The following is a 14,767-nucleotide window of genomic DNA, read 5'->3' as shown; positions in this document are numbered from 1 at the left end:
AACTTGAATATGGTCTCCAGAAACATAGTTTTAAGACTTGTTGCTTATTACTTGGTAAATTAAATGGTAAAAGGAATTTATATGTACTAAGCTTTAGGACTATGTTGAAAAGAATGAATTCTTTATTTCTTTAAAAAAAATGTATATGAATACATTTTTACTATAACTTTAACTTTTTTTTTTGCGGATCCTGCGTTTAGGACTCGCACAGTCCGCATTTAACAGTATGAAGGCTGTCTGGAGATTGGATTTATATTCGGTGAAGACCAAATGGTGCCTATACAATGTCTGCATTGGTCCTGTTCTCTTATACGGCTGTGAAACACGGCACCTTACAAGGACCCAGAGCAGCCTTGTACTGAGCTTTAAGAATAGGTGTCTGTGGAGAATTTTAGGCGTGCGGTGGTTTGACTTTGTGAGGAATGAAGAGATAAGGCGCAGGACTCGGCAAATCTTAGTCACAACTGTCGTCAAGAAAAGGCGATTCAGTTGGCTTGGCCATGTACTCCGCAGCCTCAATCAAGCTTGCCTCTTTTACAAGGCATCAGGTTCGCGCTGCCTAGGACAACCACTGCTGACAATTCGTTGGCAGTTCTCTTCAAAACTTCGGGACGCAGGTCTGACTTCGGGATGCAAAGGAGCTGGCAGCCGACAGAAAAGCCTGGAGACAGTTTGTGGACTCCATATGCTCCACTTAGTGAGCGGATATGGTTTAGTCATAAGTTTTACTTAGTAAATACCACTATTTCTAAATAGTACTAATTACTAAGTAAGACTAAGATTAAAAATGGATAGATCTTACCAAAAAGTGACTGCCGAATCAATTAATGAAAATCAATATATTAACCCTGTTATTGAATAAATCAAGTACATATAAAATAAAAAATCTTACTAAATCAATGATAGATATTGAGGAATGAAATCAAAACATGAATAAATTATTGTGAGTAAAATAGTTTATTTAAGAAAGTTTCATAATTTCAAAATATGCAGAGAGTGCGATGTCTGGTATACTATATTTCTTTCAAGCATATATTTTTTATGTAGTATTATAATACTAGTTATGGATGAATGAATTTTTAAGAAAGTAATTGTTAGTGAACATATTAAAATAAAGTAATTATAAATAAGAAAAATAAATATATTAAACTCCATGTGCAAATACATTTATATTGTAAATTAGCTTAATAATTATAATGCTTTTGTGAGGAACATATACATACAAATATATTAAAAAGCATCGCAGTTACATATGCGCACTTTACTATAAATGCATTGAAACTTAAATTTAAATATTATATTCTCGTTAAATGCAAAATTTCACAACCTTTGAATGATAAAAGCTTAAAAGGAAATTTAAAATTGTCACTATAATAAAAAATATAATATGTAGAAACCAAGTAAGTAAAAGAGATGATCAATGGGGTTTATTATTAAGAGCTAAAATAAATCAAATAGAATCAATGAATGAACATAAGATTATTTTATTTTTTTTAAATCTCACTACATTTTAAACAGAATAAATAACCCTAGCTTTTTATATTTTTTTTACGCATAGCCAGGCCAGAGTGTATATTTTTTATAATCTCAAAAAGTAAACGGCTTTACTACAACCATTAGAATTTATATATTATTAAAAAATATAAATGTATTACTTATTTACTTATAACCCTTATCCGCACCCAATGGTGCATAGGGCACTGCATCGAATTGACGCAGTGTTATCTTAATCATTACTTACATGAAGGCAAGGTGATCACTCTTGCGCTTCAGGAACCAGTCCAGGGTAATATGAAATAAATATTACAGTGTAAAATCACTAATATTTATTTTCACTCCCTTCTGGGAATCGAACCCGGGACCTCCAGCACGGTAGCTCAATACACTGACCATTACACCACGGAGGCGGACAATAAATGTATATATGAACATATAATATCAGCATACAGACGCAACGCTTGGAGTGTGCAACGGTTCGCGTTATGTCGATAGCGATGCATTCTGATCAGATCTGACAGTGAACACGCTAGGAATCACAGCGAGGCATATTGCAGGGTGCATATCTTTGTAGTTTTTTATTTTATTTTTTATTTATTTAAAAAAAAGGACTTTAAAGCGTTTACTTTAGATGCTTGTCTGCAGGTAGGAAAGTAAGGATAGGGAAGGCCAATGTGAAAAATACATCACAAACATCCAGAGCAATTGAAATAAATCTTTCTTGAATTCATATTGCAATTGGCGGGGATCGAACCCGCGATGTCAGTTTCGTAGTCCATTGTCTACCCAATTACGCCACGACGCCTGACCCGCTAGTTGTTACAAGCACTTTTCTTTTGGAGAAGTTTTGTGCTTTGACAAATAATCAAAAAAGCAGATTTTAGATTAGAGACAATTTGAAAGACAAGAAGTGAAAACTATTCTAAATTTATGATATAATACTGTCCAAGTATTAATATTTATCCAAAAGTGAAAAATATTAGAATTGGCGAAGCACTACAAGCATTATACAAAACCAGGTTAAGAACACAAATTTACTTACGTATATGTTAAATAATAATAATAAATTAAGTCAAGGATTAAAAATATTCTTAAGTTAAAAATAAATTAATAAATTGTTTGGCTTTCAAAGTAACGAGTAGGAGTAACAAGTTAAAAATACGTATACAGGCTGTCAAAAAAGAGAATAAAAAAACTAAGGGCCCTGATGTAACTTTAATTTCAGGAATTTTAAATAACAACACGAACCAACCACGCATGAATAAAATAGATGCTACACTCAAACAACTCCATATGTAATAGGTTTTCAATAATTTTTTGGCAATCACAAGACAATCGGTATTATTCTTGTAAAAATCTGTAAAGATATAAGGGAGGTATAAAGGATGAAACTTTATATTTAAGGGTACAAAAACCTCAACTTGATAAAATGCTGCATTTCAATGAGTGAATTTTGAAAGTAAAAATGATAAACGAAACTATTGATGTTTCACATTTTTATAAAACAATGAGAATCTTACAAATATTTTTACATTTGTATGTTTAATCCGATATTTTTCAGAGTGAAAACAACCAATTTTCAATTTCGATGACACAAAATAACACAATTTAGTGGTGCCATTGTAAAAATTAGTCGTAGTTCTGATTTCTCCTCTTTTGACAGACTGTATATGAATACTGAATTTTAAGTACTAGAAGGTGATCGAGTGATGGAATCTCTCATTTCTTGACCTTTTGTTTCAAATGGTAAAGCGAGTGATGCAACAGCGGCAAGGAGTGCTGCCACGGCATATACTTCAGTTGCAAGGCTAATCGATGACTTAAGTAAAACCTGCAAAGTAAAATAATTTTAATAATGGCGATAGTGTTATCCATAAAAAATGTTAAAATACAATTTAAAATCAGGAGCTTGTCAGAAAATAAACTTATATTTACCTGAGCAACATACGGAGTTATCATGGCGCCTAATCTAGCAACAGCACTACATGCTCCCACAGCAGTTGCTCGTAAAGGTGTCGGATAAACCTGTTTAACATTTTAGGAAATATTATAGATTATAGATGGTTTGGACATGTAGAATGAATGAGTGAGGAAAGAACGGTAAAACAAATTTATGAGGCGAATGTTAGCGGGAAAAAAAGCAGAGGAAGACCGAGAAAAACATGGCACGATCAGGTATGCCAAATACTTGAAAGTGGTCAGGTTAGGAGTCGTAACAATCGGCGGGTATGTATGAGGAGATGCATGAACGTGGAAGAGGCGAAGAATGTTTGCAAGGACAGAGTGGTGTGGCGCTCTATTCTCTTTGCCTACCCCTGCGGGGAAGCGGCGTGATGGTTAGTTAGTTAGTTAGTTTATAGATTATCGCCATTATTGCTAAAATTCATATCTAATTTCTGCTGGTAAGAGCAACCCTATTTTTTTGTGTCTTCGATACAAGTTTTTATTTTTAATGCCGTAGAATATTTGCACTAAAGGGAATAATTTGTACAATACAACTATGTCCATGATACAAAAGGTTGTAAAAAGTAGATGGGTATATTCTGACTCTCATCAGAGCAGTAGAGTCAAAATAATTATTGTTAGATGTGACTATGTTAATAGGATTATTATTTATAAATATTTAAACATAATTTTACATGAGATACAAGATTATTACTTTTATATACGAGAAATACAATGACACTGAGCTGAACAAAAAGTGAAGAAAGTTAGCAGGTAGACTTTATTTAGAGACAACTTTCGTCTCTTATTTCTAACTGTGGCGCTATCTATAATCGACTCATATTGCAGTTTTGAATTAAAAACAAAACATATATAAAGATTTTGTCATCTTTTGATAGTCTTCTCCATTTATGAAAAGGATAAAATATCTCCCTTTTTTAAAAAAAAAATACATATATTTACCTCTGGTGTATAAACATACGCAGCTTGAAATAATCCAGCAATGATTCCTCTTGCTAGGAATAATATACATGTGAGGAAGGTTCGGCTGTAAAAATATTAAAATACATAAATAAAAATGATGTGCTACGTTTTAAGAACAAAATACGCCATAATGGTGAATGTAACGTTGAATTTTGACTTACTTATGTGTTGAGATTATAAGAAAACTTATGCACACTGCAAAGATGATAAATTGAAATGCCATTGTTTTCTTCCTTCCGAATCTTTCAATGACATAGATTGTAGCGAAAATTCCTAAAAAAGAGTTTTGTTGCCTATAATTATTTCATGTAATTTTTTTAGTACAAACATACAAATTTACAAAAAATAGACACATCTATAGTTTTCAATACATAAAAATGATTATTAATTTTGTGGTTTCCCAAAATAGATTTGTCAATCTTTAATTTATGATTATATAAAATATGGTCTGAATTACGGAAATATTGTAATTATTTTGATAAATATGAAATTAGGGAAAACGCCATCTTCATTTTGAAAAGGGTAGGTCAATAGAATTTGCAATTTTTTCCTAAAAAATGTTATTCACTTTTTTACTAAATGACAAAAATAAATTGTAATTTTTTTTAATTTCCACAAGAATGTATTAAATACCCAGTTTCTTGTCCTGTCCGATTGAATTATACCATTCACTCAATTAAGAGGTTGATTCTATCCGAATACGTACCAGGAAATTCTGCAAGGGTTGTCCATAAGAGATCCATATAATCTGTGGTTTGCAATGGCCTACAGTCTGCCGCACAGTCACCGTCGTGATCTATCGATGTTTCAAATAGCTCCGTTGTCATTAAAACCAAACCGTAATAGCAAAAGGCACAAGTCATCCTGCATAAATAATAAAGATGGTTACGTCATTAAAGTACAAAATAAAATTTATTTACATTTTCACATATCGTAGTCGTACAGGAGAAAGTGACCAACGAACAAAACGTAAAATGTTCAGGAGGGCCATTTAAGTCACTTTTGCTTGGCAAGAAAATAAACCTCAATGCTATTAGTCATTTTTAACAAGTCAATATATTATACTTCCAAGTTTAAGATACTTTGAGATTTTTTCAGGGCAATATTAAGCTAGTAAGGTATCAAATAGTCAATGATCACGTTTTTGTAAATAGTGAGAGTGAGATGATCTTTAGAAAAAGACTAAAAACACATTTGTTTGCTAAATCATTTCCACCATAATATTTTCCCCAATTCATTCACCGTGAAGCGCCCTTGAGGTATTTTTTTACGAAAATGGCGCTATATAAGTTATCCAATTTTATTATTATTATTATTATTTGTACAAAATGCACTTGGTCACTTTCTCCTGTATGACTACAATATAAAAAAGTACACACAAAAGCTGTCGAACAAATGAAGAAAAAAATAAAGTTGCAAAATTCTTAGCCACAAAATCAGCCACATTTAGTGCAGAAATAAAATTTAATAATTCAAGTTTTATAGAAAATCATTAAATACAAAATGTTTACCAAATAAACCACAGCAAAAGCGATGTATTTCTCAATGGGGGTGAGAGTAAAGGTCTCAAGCGACCTCTTTGTCCTAAGGCGGCTGTGTCATCACACACAAGTCTTCCCGTCAACATTGGCCGTCCATTATCTTTTGCAACCTAAAATGATTTAAACATAAAAAATAAATGACATTTTTACTTAATGAGTATCATGTTCAGGGATTGTTTACAACTTACAACCATTTTCATACCTAATTGTTAACATACATTTACTAACAGTATAATAGCCCCCCACAGCTCAAATCTCTGGAGCTCTTTTCAAAAGCAAGAAAGAGAAATTACTTAATACCATAAGATGTTTCATGTCATCTAGCCTTAGTGCCAATTGAAGGGCAGGCGTACTGTTTTGAGGACATTAGGGAGAGAATGTGATTTTATAAACTAATTTACATGCTGAATTTGATTCTTGTTAATGCTTTTAGTTTTTTTATTTATTAAAACATATATATTGTATTAATAAATTTAGAATGCTGATATTTTAACATAGATGAAGAAGAATACGGATGTCTGGGTATTTACAGGGATCACAAAGTGTCATAGGCTGGATCTCTTTATGACGATGTAATTTTGTTCACCATTATTTTTGCCAAAATAAAATTTATATTTATGTACTTTAAGATATTTCATTAAAACTTAGAAGATACTCATACTATTACTTTTATTAATTGACATTAGTTATAGACTATAGATTAAAAGACCTCCTTTGATATTATGGGAAATTGAACTTGTTCCAATGTAGCTAATGCCAAGTCAGGCTTACCGCAGGCAACATGGTATCTGGCAGATTCAGGGAGCCACTAAAAACAAAATTTAATCATTTTTTAGTCATTTAAATTTACCTTATTTCTTAGCAGATTTCAATAATAATGATACCAATTGTCTTATAATTAATTTAATAACTAAAAGAAACAAACTGATAAAATCTTAGTTTAGACGAAACTGCAGGTAATTAAATTGCTGCTTTCTTAGCAACCTTCTGGTTGAATTGTAATAACGTTACACCTGATGTAGAAGCTTTACACTTTATGCACTCTATATTCAACTACTATCGTTTTAGTTGTTGAGGCATTTTGTAATGGGTTGAAAAAAATAAAATGTTTTGTTATTGATTCTGTATGTGAACGGGTTGGAATTTAAAGCATTTAAAATATGTGCTCGGCTTGCTTCCGGGGTGGAGCAATTCTCTAAGATCTCAGAGTTTTGTAGCGTGAGTTTAATTGGACCATGATGTTATATTTATATCTGAAAAGGAACTCCATCACTCTTTTCAAATGAAAGATGTTATATTTGTTTACATATTTATTAAGATAAGTGATGTGGTCAAAGGAATGAGATCATGCGATATTTATACCCCTCCATAAAAAATATTGACATTTAAAAAGCTTTGAACTTAAACGTGCCCAATTGAGGAAGTTTTTTAATTGGGATTTTTTTATGTATTAAATGTCTTCAGCAAGCAATATAGAAAATTATTACTTAATAATTCTTATGCATTGGATTTCGATAGTTATATTATGGAAAAAAAACTTACAGGACATATCATTGCAAACAGCACCAGTGGAATGGTTGACAAAGCGAGCAACCAGTGAATTCCCAATGTTGGCATGACTGCAAGGGCAAGAGCGACTTCCAGACACGCTCCCAAAGCCCAGAAACACTACAATGAAAAGCATTTTTTATATAAAAAAATATATAAACATACACATCGGTAGTCAGTGATCTATTTGACATAAATGATGCATAGGAATCAGTTTGTAGAATATACCACATATTTTTGTACAGTAATCTACATACACACACAGATATATATTTGATGTAATAAAACATGCAGACCTTATCAGTATGCATTAGTGCATTCAATAATAAATTTGATTGATGTGGTTTTTGACATGATGGAAAGGAGTCATTAGTCATTACTTGAGATTAAAAAATAGTTAAAAATATAATAATTCCAACGTTGTCCTAGTTAGATAACAATCCAGATGATGGCCAAATGTTATATCAACTTCTACACTGGAAAGGTTACTGAGTGCTGAGAATTTTTTTTGATACAAATGTATTCATTATCTGAAAGTAATTGATAATACTTACATCGAGTAAAACAACACATTTTGCACGTTGTTTAGTTGGCAGGAATTCTGCATAAAGTGTAACACTACAAAACAAACACAATGAGGTGGAGCGATGAAAAACACAAATACAGGAAATCTATGAAAACTCAAAATACATGCAGATTTAAATCTATTAAAAATAAAACACTTGGAAATAAAAACTGTAAAGCAAAAATGATTACATAAATCAACAAAATTACTATATTAATTCAAGAATAAAAAAGCAACCAAAAAACACTTATGGCAAACTTATGACCAGGTCATGTAATTCAAAATTCAAACAAACTGGTTTTTAAAACGCAAAGATGATAGAAATATTTTAAAAAAAAAACAAAAACTGAAAACATACTATTACATGCATGAAATTTTTATCTGACAGGCAATATTTATTCTAAAATTGAAATGATTTAATTCTGTAAAAATGCATACTACATAAAAATAGTGAGTGATATAAATATATGAACCCAAAAGCATGGCAATTTGTTGCAAAATACAATACTTACGACTGAGGAACACAGCCAATAGCAAATCCTACTAATCCCCTTAGGAATAGTAACCAGAGGAAGTTGGGGGCAATGGCACTCAGCAGTCCATAGTAAAATAGTAAAACACCGCACATAGAGAGAGCCTGATAAACATGAAAATATATACCATGTATAAAAATATAAATGAGAGTGGTAAAACAAACCCCTTTCATTAATTAAGATGTAATGATTCAAATAGGACACTTATCTAGACATTCCCTGCGGACATCTTACTGCGTTCTGAGACATTAAGATATTGACATAGATAAAAAAGTACCTATTGTTAAATTTGAATGTGTAACAAGTAATAAATCAATTTTTTGCCCCCTACTTCCAATCAGATAATCCATAGAGCACCTCATCGGATCATTGTGGTGTTAACATGATCAGGGCAAGGCGATTATTCCCGTACTAAGTGAAACCAGAAATATTTGTTTCACAAAGATCTGCATATAGTGGTGGTTATTTTGATAACAGAAAAATATCACAAGGTATTGATACACACGTATTGATATATTTTGAAAACTATTATAGTATGGTAAATGCATTTTATGATTTATTTGAAAAAATCTGAATGCCAGTATGTGTACAGTATGATATTCACGGGGAGTGTTAATATATTTATGTTTTGTGAATATATAAGTAGATAAAAGTATATTGAATCTCCCTTTGGGACATATTTTGATGTTTAGATTAAGGGGAAAAATAATTTTATTAAAAATTAAATTAAAAAAAATAAAAATGTTACCGTTTTTCTTCCATATCTGTCGCTAAGATTCCCCCAAAATGTGGAACTCAGCATCATGCCCAAAAATACTACAGTTGTAGTAAGAGCTTGTTGGTATCTAAAAACAAGAAAACAATTTAAAGAAATGGTATTTTTAAAATTTTATTAAATAGCAACCAAATATTTTTTTCTTATGGTCCCACTATTTGATTTGACAACATTGTTAAGCAAGATTTGTCACCACCACTTTAGTCCCCGTCCACTCCTTTCAACCTATATAACCCTGACATATTATGATGAACATCCTTAGTGCATGTTAGACCTCGGCCTTTAGTGCATGGTCCTCGGGTCGACCAAAAACGCATGTGATATTTTTTATGTAGTTGTATATGTGCGAAAAGTGCTATGGAAGCGACGTGTAGTATTTTTTGCATACTGGTGTAGTGATTGTCCTGACGAAGAGACGGGTACCTCTTGAAATAGGTAGACTAAAGTCTTAGTGAGTAGTTGTATACTAACATTACTAACATTTTGTAAAAAAAGTAAAAATTACTATTTAAAAAGTAAATACTATAAATACTAAAAATATTTCTCTACAATGAAATATATGATTTTTAAGATTTCACTGTCTAAAACTAGGGGTGTTGTACATAAAAATAATGTATCATTACTGTTATAAATTATCTATTAGAATTTCAATGACTGACCTACTTAAAAAAAGTAGAAAACTATTAGTGTATTTGAATGTTTACATGATTTAAATTTATAGTAAATGCTGATTAATGTTATATGTTTACGAAAATGCTGTCGGTTACTTTGAAACATTCCATTCACAGTGTAGAGCGGGAGATAGGATGCTGAGGATAGTCATTTCCATTGAGTCGGCCATCCAACATAGTCCCGTACAAAGAGAAAGTTTTACTTGGAACCATCCAAATCCCAGGGCATTGACAGCTTGAGTTACAGTAAAGGTATCTGGAAAAATTTAATTAAATAAATTAATTAATAAAAACACATGATGAATGATGTCACTATGTGTCAGAACAATAAAGATATGATTCCTGTAATTTATGAAGACATTTCTGCCGGAATAGAGCTCTGATAATAATTAGTTTAGTTCAAAGAAGTTTAACAAAGAACAGTTCAAATAACACATATATTACCATCTGGGACGACAGAAACAGTAGCCATTTCTATTTCTTGCACAGGCCCTAATGGCAGAGGTGGAGCTCTTCCTTTCTGACTGGTCTCTCCACTTTCGTCCAGATCTTGATATCCTTTTGAACGCCCCATTTTGATGTTGCTTACAACGTGAAAGAACGGTATAAATAACACTAGTTCGAACTACAGAAGCAGATTCTAGATAAACTTAATCGATTTCTAAGACCGATTTGAGGGCTCAAACATCAATTAAAAAAAAAAGGTAAACTATTTTGCGTACGGTTTATAAATCAAATATAAATTTGGTTGATAATATTATAAATTATATAAAACTTGGGTCGAAGACCCTCCAAGAAATCTGTCATGCTTCGAGAAATTTAAACGTCACAACATTCATAACAGTAAATGTCAAAATAGTATTGCCATAATATAAAATAGATCGAATATGTATTTTTAATTTCCCAATTCCAAAATAGAAGACGCAAAACATGTGACGCATAAAAGTCCATGAATATTTATTTATTTATTTTATATCTACGCCTCAAGCTTGTGTATTTAACAGTATAAAGTATTTTTTTAGATAATCACGTAACTCAGCAAGTATGCTGGTATTAACAAACAAAAAAGTTTTTATAATATAAAATATTTTATTATTTTATTTTTTATTGTAAGAAATCAAAGCTTTTTTCCACGGCTATTCAGTTGTTAATAGCGTATTTTTTTTTTGCGATAGGGGAGAGTGCCCATGGATGGGACGTTTTTGATTTTGCCTCTCTAGTTTTTCTTTGTAAAATAAATCATAAAAAGTAAACGTGGTTTCTCTTTATTCAATCTTTTAGCTACAAATATGCCATACTTTGTTTTCTAAAAAAATTAACTTAACTGACTGAAAAATCGATTTCAAATAATGTCCTAAAATGTCCCATTCATAAACACCCTCCCATGAGTGGGACACCAGTATACCATGAATGGGACATCAATTAAAATACAAGATCGATGGAAAAATTATATTTTAAAACAAAAATAATTGGTAGGCACTTTCATATAATACGTAGACGCATGCAAAAGAAATTTTACTCAACATTTTTGGCAAAAAAAGTTCAGATATCTTAATATTCCACAATTTTCATGGGCCACATAATTTACGTTTAAGCCATTGCATAACACTTAATTGGTATTCTCCTTCACAAATGTGACACTTATTATCCTCCTTTAATTTTGTTTTTGTCAGTGATACACCTTCTATTTCAACTGATTTATCTGAACTGATATCTCTGTTATCACTCATTGAAATATCTTCTATGAGTTCTTTTAAACTCTTTTAGCGTTGGGCTTATTTTTTGGACTATCTATAGGTTTTCCTTTTCCATTCTTCAATAATTGTATTTTCAAAAACTTGTCCTTTTCTGGAGTGTCAGAGATTATACTTGATTTCCCTTTTCTAATTTTTTTCTGTACTGTAGAACATATTCTTCCAGCTGAATTTAAATACGTGGAAAGCATTTCTTCTTGCTTCAGAGTAAATTAACTAAAAAAACTAACGAACTATCACGCCGCTTCCCCGCAGTGGTAAGCAGAAAGAATAGAACGCCACACCACTCTGTCTTTGCAAACATTCTTCGCCTCTTCCACGTTCATGCATCTCCTCATACATACCCGCTGATTATTACGACTCCTAACCTGACTACTTTTAAGTATTTGGCATTCCTGATCGTGCCATGTTTTTCATTCGCCTCATAAATTTATTTTACCGTCCTTTCCTCACTCATTCGTTCTAAATGTCTAAACCATCTCAACACACCTTTCTTAATTTCATCGATAATGCTTGTCTCAGCTTTGCATTCCTTCCTTATTTCACTATTCGAACATCTATCATAGATCGTTTTGTCACACATTCTTCTGAGATATCGCATTTTGACTGCATTCAGTCTACTTTTATCCTTCTTTTGCCAACTCCATGTTTCACTTCCAAACATTAGAGTTAGAATCAGGACTACGTTGTGCCCTGCCAGTTTAGCTTCCGCTGATAGGCTCTGTTATTCCTATGCTAGGTGTATGTAAAAATATCTAACCACTAGAAATATCAGCCTTTACTTGTTTAACATGTCTATAAAGTGAAGATTTTCCTTTTGCATATGTCTTTGCAACCGACGAAATATTTTGCTTTTTATTTAAAACCTCTTCTACAGCAGCTTCAATTTGAACGTTGGTTACGCGTGTTCTTGGCATTATAACCTAAAAACAATATAATGTTTACAATACGTGTAATACAAACGAGTAAAAACGATTTTTAACGTAAATAAAAAGTATTCGTCATGAATGGGACAATTTTCCCTTTGAGTGGGACCGTCCCATTCATGATCACTAGACGCGTCCCATTCAAGGAAATGCGTGATTTTTAGAAAAATAGATAAATCGATACATTTATACTAAAGTAAATTTGATGAAACTTGCTTTATAATATACGGAGAGAACCGACTTAAATAATTGTATGTATCAATTGGAGCACTTATCATAACTTATATGTGCAAACAAAATCAAATTAAAGTATATAATTTACTTTTTGACCCAAAAAAATTGTAACACGTCTTACTCGCTTCACTGTCAGTCGAGAACTGTGGTTTGAGGATTAATCTGTCTAATATCGTAACGTTAATGTTGGGTATTTTTTTTTTTTTTGTTACAATAGTTTGGGCTAGAGGACGATTGTCCCATTCATCCTCTGTCCCACTCATGGGCACTCTCCCCTACTATATTTCGTTAGAAATTGTTGCTGATGCTACGGCCACCATTACATTTTCTGGGTACTATGATACTGAAATTGTGCGAAATAAAAAGTTGGATTTATTATTGATTAATTTATTGAAAAACGAACAGAATACAATTTACAAAATCATAAAATATAAAAAGAAAAAGAAAAAGAAAATTCCTATTAAAGGTTTCCACTTTAAAATAATCTGAAAACTGTCGTATACATAAGTAAAACTATATAAAATAAGTATAACTATATAATAAGTATAAAAATGAAACGTTAAGTCAATGCTAAAATTCAAAACTGAAATGATCAAGTCAATGATAAAATTCCGCATTCAAAGGCCGAATCTTTTAATTTAAACTTCTTGCGACTTCATTCTTAAACGTTTTGAAAGAAATACTATTAATGTCTATTTGACTATGCTTTTAATATTTAAATTATAATTCATTCAATTTAATAAACAATGAAAATGAGAACACAATTTACTTATATTAATTGTATTTACGATTCAAAGAGGTTCAAAATAAATAAAAGTGATTTTTTGGTCGACTGCTGATATAATTTTACTTTGGATTGTACCTAAAGCGCTGGACTGATCACCTTTCCTTCAAATGATTTTCACTCAAGATAATACTGTGTCAATCTATTGTCCATTGGGTACGTATCATTGTCATACTGAGATATCATTGTCGACGTGATCGTATGAGGAGATAAACGAAGAAGCTAAGCTTGTTTGCAAAGAAGTAGTATTTTTTATGTTCATTTTCTACTCCCAGCGATTCATGGAAAGGTCTATGCTTGGTTTAAGTCTAAGAGATAAAATATGAAATTAGTAACAGAACCAGAATAGCGGATATCATGGATAGCGTAGCAAGACTCAAGTGGCAATGGGCGGGACATGTTGCAAGTCAGAACACCACAAGTGGTTGCAAGTCGAAAGGTGGACCATAAAAATTTTGAGATGGAGACCTTGGTAGAATAAACGAGAAGACCTCAATAAAGATGGTCCGACGACATAGCCGCTGTGAGGTTTAGAAATTGGATGCAGCGACAGGCGGAAAAAATTAAACGGAAGATGCAATCCATGAGTGGAGAACAGAAGGCTAAAGAAGAAGAATTCTACCAATTCGGAAAGTTCGGTGTTTAAATGTTATTTTATCTCCTAAGCACGTGCTTACTGTGTTTATCAAACGATCCACCCCTGTATAAGACCTGCGTAGGTATTTGTGCTTGATAAAACATTTCCAGAGCTGTTTTTCTGGGGCGACTGAGGTACCTTAATCGCGTAAGTACCCTACCGAGGGGTTGCGGGAAGTAGGCCATTGCAGGCTGCACCACTTCTCCACATAGCCCGTGCCTCCCTATCCAATGATTATTGATCTATTTTTAATGGGTCGCCCAGACTATAGGGGACATCGCACTCGATAACAGGTAAGTACTTAGCGACATCGGTATACATCTTCCGTGAATATTTAAAAAATGTTGTTTATCTGGATGTTATTGACATTTTCG

The 14,767-nt window shown here is 32.2% G+C and overlaps 1 protein-coding gene across 1 annotated transcript; it reads right to left on the bottom strand.

The window, feature by feature from the left end:
- Positions 1 to 2,071: 2,071 nt before the first annotated feature.
- Positions 2,072 to 10,918, bottom strand: LOC148299059 (synaptic vesicle 2-related protein-like). Its single transcript, XM_088276405.1, has 13 exons — positions 10,503 to 10,918; positions 10,155 to 10,314; positions 9,361 to 9,457; positions 8,592 to 8,716; positions 8,069 to 8,132; positions 7,509 to 7,634; positions 6,703 to 6,774; positions 5,937 to 6,076; positions 5,132 to 5,289; positions 4,587 to 4,698; positions 4,405 to 4,489; positions 3,433 to 3,522; positions 2,072 to 3,328 (listed from the first exon to the last, which is right to left on the bottom strand). Exons 1-13 carry the CDS (start codon positions 10,630 to 10,632, stop codon positions 3,182 to 3,184), a joined length of 1,506 nt encoding a protein of 501 aa, XP_088132531.1. The 5' UTR covers positions 10,633 to 10,918; the 3' UTR covers positions 2,072 to 3,181.
- Positions 10,919 to 14,767: the final 3,849 nt, after the last annotated feature.

Source organism: Brachycentrus maculatus, unplaced genomic scaffold (genome assembly GCF_059751285.1).
Source record: "Brachycentrus maculatus isolate JH-2025_06_01 unplaced genomic scaffold, ASM5975128v1 h1tg001375l, whole genome shotgun sequence".
Classification (NCBI taxonomy): Eukaryota; Metazoa; Arthropoda; class Insecta; order Trichoptera; family Brachycentridae; genus Brachycentrus; species Brachycentrus maculatus.
Note: the sequence above shows the minus strand (reverse complement) of the source record. Positions and strands in the feature narration are given on the sequence as shown.